The 9075-nt window shown below is 45.2% G+C and overlaps 1 protein-coding gene across 1 annotated transcript in view; it reads left to right on the top strand.

Annotated features, from left to right (window-relative positions):
• Window positions 1–6121: 6121 nt before the first annotated feature.
• The window catches only part of SNX4 (sorting nexin 4), a 36230-nt gene continuing 33276 nt past the window's right edge, over window positions 6122–9075 (top strand). The window contains 3 exon segments of the mRNA XM_076343014.1: window positions 6122–6213; window positions 6215–6331; window positions 7333–7448. Coding sequence (XP_076199129.1) covers window positions 6166–6213; window positions 6215–6331; window positions 7333–7448 — 281 coding nt within the window. The 5' untranslated portion in view covers window positions 6122–6165.

Here is a 9075-nt window from a genome sequence, read left to right as displayed (position 1 = left end):
CGCTCACTCCCCCCCGGTGGGATGGGGGAGAGAATTGGAAGGGTAAAAGTGAGAAAACTCGTGGGTTGAGATAAAGACAGTTTAACAGGTAAAGCAAAAGCCGCGCATGCAAGCAAAGCAAAACAAGGAATTCATTCACTCCTTCCCATCGGCAGGCAGGTGTTCAGCCATCTCCAGGAAAGCAGGGCTCCATCACCCGTAACGGTTACTTGGGAAGACAAGCGCCATCACTCCAAACGTCCCCCCCTTCCTTCTTCTTCCCCCAGTTTATACACTGAGCATGACGTCCCATGGTATGGAATATCCCTTTGGCCAGGTTGGGTCAGCTGTCCTGGCTGTGCCCCCTCCCAGCTTCTTGTGCACCTCCAGCCTTCTCAGTCAGTAGAGCATGGGAAGCTGAAAAGTCCTTGACTAGTGTAAGCGCTACCTAGCAACAACTAAAACATGGGTGCCTTATCAACTTTGTTCTCACCCTAAATCCAAAACACAGCACTGTACCAGCTGCTAGGAAGGAAATTAACTCTATCCCTGCCGAAACCAGGACACCTTGGCTCTCTGGATTGCTTGCATGTTACATGACTGGACTAATATCTGTTGCATCTGCTTCGTGCCTTTTAATCTGTTGATATCAGCAGTGATGTTGGGCTTCAGATAAGGTCCATGAGTGTTTCTGTTGTGAAGAGGATTTGTCTTATACTTCAAAGTTTTAAAAGGCAGGTCTAAGGAAAATGGCTACCTGATAGGATCACAGAGTTGTCTTCTATTAGTGAGCACAAATCCATACTCTTAATTTATGTGTGCATATTGTGTGGTTGTATTGAACTACTCCCAAGTTGTCCTGGCAGTTAATTAAACCCCAAGAATTTCAGTGTCATCACTTCTGCATCTTATAAGCAACATCTTGGTTTCACCATGCCATCAGCAACAGTTGCCTGAGAAGGATGTGCACCCTGCACTGTGGGACTGATCCAGCTGGCACCTCCATCCTGCATCCACAAGGATACTGGCTCCAGTCCTGGGAAGGTCGAATAAATTCAAACGCCGTTGCCTGGTGGGCACTGAGGATGCCCATTGCTCTCTGGGAAAGGTTCTCATTACCTTCCCGCTGTCACGGTTTCACAGTGTTTTGGTGTTTGTTGGAGCTCATGTACGTGGTACTATGGTTTGTGCTCCCTGCTATCACCTAAGGAAAAATACCATGACTTGACCTTTGGCATTTTCCATTCTCTTGCTACAGCTTGTCCCAGCAATAGCGTGGTAACCTTATATGATCAGCTAGCACGAGGAGTGCAATCAAATCCAGCAATGCATCCCGAGGGACACAGCTATGCCTCCTTCAGGCACAGGTGGCCTTGTCTGCATTGCCACAACCACTTCTCCTTAGCCCTGCCAACTTCCCCATGTTCCTGCATCTCACCTAATGCTTGTTTTCGTAGCCACGCAGGATAAATGCATTTTCTAAGTGATGCCTGACTTTTATTGGAGTCTTTCTGTAGTCCAGAAACAGCCTAACTTCTAATTTCTCTCAGACTGCGTGCAACAGGCTCCTTGACCAAAGCTGCATCAAGATTAAGGCCTAATTTGCCCACCTCTACCATTTACAATGTTCCTGAGTTGGATTTTTTTTCCTGTTCAGTTCTGTCCCAAATCTTCTTGCTTTCTCCCTATGAAGTTTTGAGTTTTTCTCATTGCTCTCTTTTTGCTGCTTTTGAAGCCACTTTCAGTAAACTTTCATTCATGCTACTGATGTGCTTGTACAGGTTCTTTCAAAAATGTGGATTAGTTTTGGCTTTCTAGTTTGTATGCATGGATGGAAACCACTGCTACCAATTTCAGTCAGAGTGGGACTGGGTGCTTTCTTTTCCCCCCCAAAAGACACCCAGATCTCTTTTCCACTCTCCGCTGAACTTTCCCTGAGTTTTTCTTTCCCTGAATAATTAACAAAATGTTGATTTTCTACTGTTTAATGGCCATTTCACACAGCCATTTAGATGATAGAAATATGTCTATGAGGATCCTAGAGTTACGTGAGGAGAGGATTTCCCGTTTATTCTTTTTGAACCTATTTCCCCCCCCTGCACTCTTCCATGCTGAAGCAGCTACTCATGCATTTTACCGACAGTTCCTTGACATTCATTCCTCTGCTGTGTTTTCTTAGGGAACCTCAGCAAGCACTGTTTTCTGCTCCATTCATCATACCAATGACACCACATGCAGACAGACGCCAGGGTCTTCAGTGAGGATGAGCCTTTGAAGACCAAACGCACAAGCTGGCATCGCTTCGGCTGCCGGACGCCTCTGGTTAGCAAGCACCTTTGGGTCTGAGGGAATTAGCCTGTAGAGGGAGACATGAGTAGTTTGACAGCCTGACTCATGATCTTTGTATTATTATTACTGGTAGTGAAATTATGATAGGATCCAGGAGCCTGAACCACGGATCAGGAATGTGCTTTTGAAGGGAAACTCCTGGCCATCCCACTCTGGCTTGCACTGCGAGGCAGTCTTATGGCAGGCACACACTAGATTTTTTTTCAGCAGCAGCTAAACTGGAAGGTGCAAAGCATGGTCAGTCCCCAGGAGTGGGCTAGAGGTGCCCTGAAAAATACCCCCTCAAATATGTGTGGTGTGGATGGTAGGTCCTGAGCTCCAGCTGTGTTGCTCCATGAATCTACTCGTTCTGTACCTCACTGCTTGCAAGCACTGGCAGAGCCAGACACTGCACAGGCACATAGATACGCGCCTCTCGTCAGCAAGAATATTGGCCGGTTAACTCTCTCTTCCTGAGGTTATTGAAAGGCCACGGGTGTTTGGGGATAGGTGCAAAGCACAGCCGCTGGTTTAGCTGTTTTCATTTAAGTTCTCAGTAGCAAAGTGATGGTTGTTGTTGGTGGTTGTGTTATCATTTGATTCTAACTACTTTTAAGAAGTTGAAGGGATGAGGAGCTCTAAATGAAGTTAATGAAAATTAGTGTTGTGACAAAGGGGAAATTATTGGAAATATTTCCCATTAATATGGCACATATTTTTTGTTTAAGGTGTGTTATTTGCTAGAACAAAACAGGCTGTCAAAAGAACCAAGCAGGAAGGGTAACACACATAACCTTACAAAAAGCGTCAGAGAGCTAGTTATAAGGTATACAGCTTGCTTAGCTTTCTTCACTAAAAAAACCCAGTTTATCCAGAGTAAGAGTAGGATTAAAAAGAATGGACTTACAGCCTAGAAAAAGCTGGAGGCTCTGTTTGCCAGAGACTGTGCAGGGAGTCAGAAACACCTGAGAGGAGGGCAATGGGGCAGTCTGCTTCTACCCATATGGTGTCATGGCTTAGAGAAGGCACACTGAAACTTGAAAAAAGAGCATCTGTGTTTGGTGATGTTGGGGTATTGCTTTCTCTCCTGTAACATGTGTAACTCTCTGGTAAGGAAGTCAATACTGCTTTGATGGGAAAAGGTTGTTTCTGAGAAAATCTACCTCTCTGATGACAGTTTCAGAGTCTGAAGGGACTTGTAGTTAGAAAGTTGCACCGAGCTTGCCTTCTTATGGTTGAAGAATGAGGCACGTGCTGCCTAGTGAAGATGCTGAAGAGCAGGAGGGTGTCCTGGTTAGAGTAACCTGCAGGAAATCAGACTCATGTCCTGAAAAGAGGAGGTTCAAAGGGAGCCTGACTGCACCAGTGGTTGTGTCTAGCTATGGGGGGAAACACTAAAGCTTATTTTGACCAAAGTAATGCAAGTCCTGGAAGTACTCCTGAAAGCAGTACTGTGCTGGGACCATTCTTCTGTGAGAAAAGACTGTTAGCCCACTTTGCAGGCTGAGTTGGGGAAACGTGGCTCAGGATGAGCACTTTGTTGGAGTCTTTGGTGCTTACTGAAGACCTCTTCGTTGCACGCTAGTTTGTCAGTACATTTCACACTCTCCTCTAAAGCTCCCCAGGCTATAATGTACGTGAGGGCTACCCAGGCTGTTGGTCATCTTGATTTGGGCACTTCTATCATTATCCTCCTCCTACATACGTAGTGTTTTAAGTCTTCTCCACAACTCTTAGTAGTATTAAGAAAATTCAAAGCTGAAAATAGTTTTTGAAATGACTGCATGTTAAACCTGCAAAATATTACTGTACTTTATTGATAATGTTTCCATAACAAAAAAATATTTAATACAAAGTATGATATCCTGTATGAACTTCACATGAATATTTCCATTATATCGCTGATATGGATCAGAAAAAATTCAGTATGCACATCCTGCAAATGCAAGTGTAATTGATACAAGGTATGTATCTTAATGTACATCTTGAGTAAACATAAGAAAACCATACCCTAATGGAAAACAGACTTTGTCTTACAACGTGCAATCATGCTTTTACATCTAAACTGGACTTTGGGTTTATAATACAAATCTTAATTCAGTCCTATTCAGAGGACAAATCACAGTTCACATACTTGTAAAAAACTTTTGTTCTAGGGGAGCGTTTTGTGGAAAAGCTTGGGAAACTCCATCCAGCTACAGTGGTGGAGGCAGGGGGGGAAGGAAGGATTGAGGTATCAGTTCAAACAATCTGAGGAAAAAGTTGAATAAACATTGAAGACAACAGAATAGAAACCAGACGCCAAATATTCATTCATGGGGTGTTCAAAGGGGATTTTGAGATTTATTTTAATTGTTGTTGAAAGAAAAAGATTAATTTTTGGATGAAAAATGTATGCAAATTCAGCTCTGGTCAACACCAAAAAAAAAAAGTCTCCTATTCAAAGCAGAAAAAAGCAAAGCAAAGGAACCCATAATATCAACTTTTCAATCCCCTGAGGTGGCCTTTAACCTGGGTTTGAAAAGGACAGGAAAAGAAAAAGAAGCTACATGGTAATAATAAAAAACGTAGTGCTTGAATCAAAGGACATGAATCTGGTCCAAAGATGGGAAATCTCAAGGGAGTGATGTGATGTGTAAACCAGAGAACAATGGGACTGCTCCTGAGTGTCCAAAATGATGTTTGGAGTACGAGGAATAAATAGGAAGAACCTCTCCTTCCAGTTTGCTGGCCCCACGAGGACTGCGTGGGCACCATGGGGTCGTGAGGGAATAAACCCAAAGGCTGCAATAATGAAGGTATATATGTGTGTGTGTGTATATCGTGTGATATATTAACTGATGTTCAGTAGGAGCTGTGGGGCAGACTTGCTGAACGTCTCCCCAAAAAGACCGAACAGAAATCACAGCAAAGCACAGTAAGGGTTTGTTCCCATTCAATGAGAAGAAAAGAGGCAGCTGGGGCTTTTATTAAATAAAAGACAGAGGGTTCCCCAGAGCTCAGCTCGGGGGATTTTAACTACTCAGGTACCTCCTGGGGAAGCGTGGTGGGACGGGACACACTTCGGTGTTAGCCGGCAGAGACAGCAGGCAGGAGAACAGTGTTCTGGGTGTCGTACCACTGCCGGGAGGGAGCTGATGCAGAAGGCAGGGCAGATGGGAGGGTAAGTAAAAGCGAACACAGCACAACCGAGTCCTCCGCTGCCTGTAAAGGAACGGGAGTGGGGAAATAACGGGCTGGTGGGCTTTAAAAAAATAACCCGAGCTGCCTAATGTTAACAAACATCCTGTGGGAAAGTTAATAGCTGCTGAAAGAGAGTCTATAAAACAAAATGACAAGTTGTCTTGCTATGGAGGGAAGATATGGCGCAGCATGAGTGCATCAGAAACTCTTCAGTGACCTGAGAAGTAAGAGAGGAACAGCAACAAAAATAAATCTTAGAAATAAACATTTACAACTGTAATGAGTGAGGAGCGCCCAGGGGACAGCGGAAGGTCTGTCCCTCTCCTGGGCAGGAGGCTCACACTGCCTGGCTTCGGGCGAGCGGAGCATTATAACAACGAGGGGTGTCTTTACACCCCGTGTTCACGAAGAGGTGCCCACCGCCGGGTACCTAACGAGGCCATTTTTTGGCAGAAAGGTGGGCAGGACGCCAACAGCCTAGAAAGGGCTTAGATCAAGTCAATCGATGAGCATCAGCCGTGGCGGACGGCAGCGGAGGGCCGGGGAAGGCCGAGGGCCGGCGGGGTCCGCCTCGCCTCAGCCCGCCTCACCCAGCGCCCCGGCGGCTGCTGTGGGCAGCGCCGGCCCCCGGGCGGACACACGCCCCCGCCCCGGCCGCTCTCTCTAGGACCTGCGATGAGTTTGCCCGCCGGAGCCGGCCTCAGCGCCTGCGCGGAGGGAGGCGGCCGAGCCCCTTATCCCCATGGAGAGCGCCGAGGCCGAGCCGAGCGATAGCCGCCCGGAGGAGGACGGCGCCGCGCCCTGCAGCGGCCTCCCGCCTCCAGAGCAGCCCGTAGCCACGGTGAGGGTGCGGGGGGTGGCGGCGGCGGGGTGACGTCCCCCCCGCGGGCCGCCGGCCTCGGCACGGCCTACTCCTCCGGGGCCGAGCACCGGGCTTTCCTGAGCGTGCTGCCCGGCCGCCGGTCCGGGGCGGGCGGGGAGGGGTGCGGGGCTCGGCCGGCGCGGGGAGGCCGGGGCCGGGCGGTAGCCCGGCGCTGCCCGCCGCGGCGGGAAGGGGCTACAGGTGGGACGAGCCCCTGCCCGGGGGAGCACGGGGCAGAGCTGTGCAGCCCGACCCTCTGAGCTGTGGGGTTATCCTTCCAGCCCCATTCTGGCCGGTGTCAGAGGGCTTTGTGCACCGTCTGCCCTCATCCCTAGTGCCAGATTATTATTTTTATTTATTGTTAATTATCGTCTCAATTTGTCTCCCCCTTCCCCTTAATTTCACAAATAAATCCCCTTTCCTGCTCAATTCAGCGCTGCCTTTCCAGGGTGGGTGTGAGGTCCTGACTGACTTCTGCCCACCAATGTGTAAAAGATAACGATCCTCCTCTGAGAGATTAAAAGAAAAACATCTCAGTCTGGATGTATTCCGTTTCCTGTGAAAGGGGAGAGGTGGTTATGTGTGTTCCAGGTGTCCTGAGGAGGAATTCACCATAGTTGGGAAGTGTTTGGGTAGAAAGTGCAGGGGTTTGTTTGGTTGTTTTTAAAAAAGGTTACTTTGTTACCTGTAAGGAAAAATATTTCTCCTTTCTGTATCTTCCTGGCTCGTGATGGCTTTTGGTATCCAAAGTTGTCTATTTATTGACTTTGTTTTTTTTTCCTCCGAAAGGAGTTTTTCTGTTTTGATTTGCAAATGTGATATAGAACATGGGTATAAAATGAAGCCCTGCCAAAGCCTTTATCCTATAGAGACCTGTCTTATTTGAACAAATGTGGTGTTAGAGAAGGGGAGGCAGGGTTAGTAGCCTTTGCCTTGTGTGGCTAATGTTACATGAATCTTTATTTTCCTCCTCTAAAAAGATGGAAGACTGTTTGGCAAAAAAAATGGAAATAACTGTTTCGGAAGCAGAAAAACGGACTGGGAGGAATGCCATGAACATGCAAGAAACATACACTGCTTACCTCATTGAGACAAGGTGGGTGATAAGAGCTCCCTCTCAGAGTATGTGGATGTGCCATTCTAAACAGGTTCTCTCTCCTTCCCCAAGAAAATATTAAGGTACAGTTGATGAGAGTATTTAGTTTGTTTATGATTTGTTATGTGATTATCAACCTACTCTGGAGGATCTTTTCCCATGAAAAACTGGCATCTGATCTCCAATTCAGTATTGATGCTGGTGTTGTGTAACTGTGTTCTGTAATTCTTCATTTGGAGCTAGGTGGAAAAATGTGTGCTTGAAAGATGTTGCTTTAATATGGTGTTAACAACTGCCTGGTTGTTTCTTAGACACAGGTTGGATAAATGTATATACCTATATATGAGTTTGTATGTGCAGCTTGTATGTGAGAGGGGTTGTGCATTGTGGTCTAAAGTAATGGTTAGGCTTGCTTGGGATCACAAGAAAATAAAGAAGTCTCATGACTTATGTCATGTGGTCAAAATTTACTGCTCCATTAATATTTCAAGTGTTTTGCTTGATCTGATCACCACATACCCCTTGTAGATGCTCTAAGGGTTAGGGTTAATTAACTATTAACTATTTCCTTCCTTCAAAGTAGCTTGAACTTTCACTGGAGAACTTATTGCTTTCAATCTTACTGTGTTAGCAAGATGAATAATACAGTTATGGTAAACATGCTTGGTACCACAAAGACAACTTGCAATTTAAAGCTTTGTTCACTACTCAATACTTAAAAAGCTTTAAAATATCTTCTAACTTAAAGTTACTTCCCAAACAGTCACAGATGATTCCTATTATGCAAGGTCATGTTACTCAGCTGAAGCAAGAATTTCAAAATTAGACTTTATTAGGAGTTCTGTCTCTCTCTTCTTTATATTAAGAGTTTTAACCTTTGGGCCTTGCCTCGGGAATGATCTGTTGTACAGATAAAACGTTCTGAAACAAAGCAGTTGCATTTTGCAAAGGCTCTGAAGAGTTCAAATTGTAATTCTATCACATAAGTCTTCTAGTTACTAGTTAAAAGGCTTCTTAACTTGTTTAACTGTTGAAGGGATGCACTGGTCATACTAACTGCAGACCTGCTGGGATACATTTACTGTATTTTGCTAAACTTTAAGAATAAAATCCCAAATAGATGTACATCATATTTTTCAAATATTGCAGCTCTTTGGCAGTTGCTCAGATGTTTAAAAAAACTACTTTTACAGTGTATTGATATTAAAGATCACATCCTCTCACATAAGTAATGTTATTTTTCTTTTAATGATATTTCTGAAGGAAAAGGGAAGAAAATCAGCATCATTGGTGTCTAACTGTGATGTGAAGTGTACTCTGGGGGCATCTTTATGCAGCCTCAGAACATGCTGACTGCATCTCCTTTCCCAGTCATCCTTACATTACTTGAGACTCACTCCTGCTGATCTCTCCCAGTGGTTCTTTCATAGTGGCAAAACTGTATTTTGCTGCCCAGATTGCTTGCTTTCATTAAGATTTATTTTATTCTGTGGTCAGCAAATACCAAGACCAATTACATGTTTGTCACAGAACTATTGAAAATGTGGGTTTGTCATATCTCTAATAAAATAGGTTCTCTATTCCTTTTGCTGAGAAGGCAAAATTTCTTGCATAAATATAATTGCTG

This window comes from Aptenodytes patagonicus, chromosome 6, assembly GCF_965638725.1.
Source record: "Aptenodytes patagonicus chromosome 6, bAptPat1.pri.cur, whole genome shotgun sequence".
Taxonomy (NCBI): Eukaryota; Metazoa; Chordata; class Aves; order Sphenisciformes; family Spheniscidae; genus Aptenodytes; species Aptenodytes patagonicus.
The sequence above is the reverse complement of the archived record's forward strand: the minus strand, read 5'-3'. Positions and strand labels throughout refer to the sequence as shown.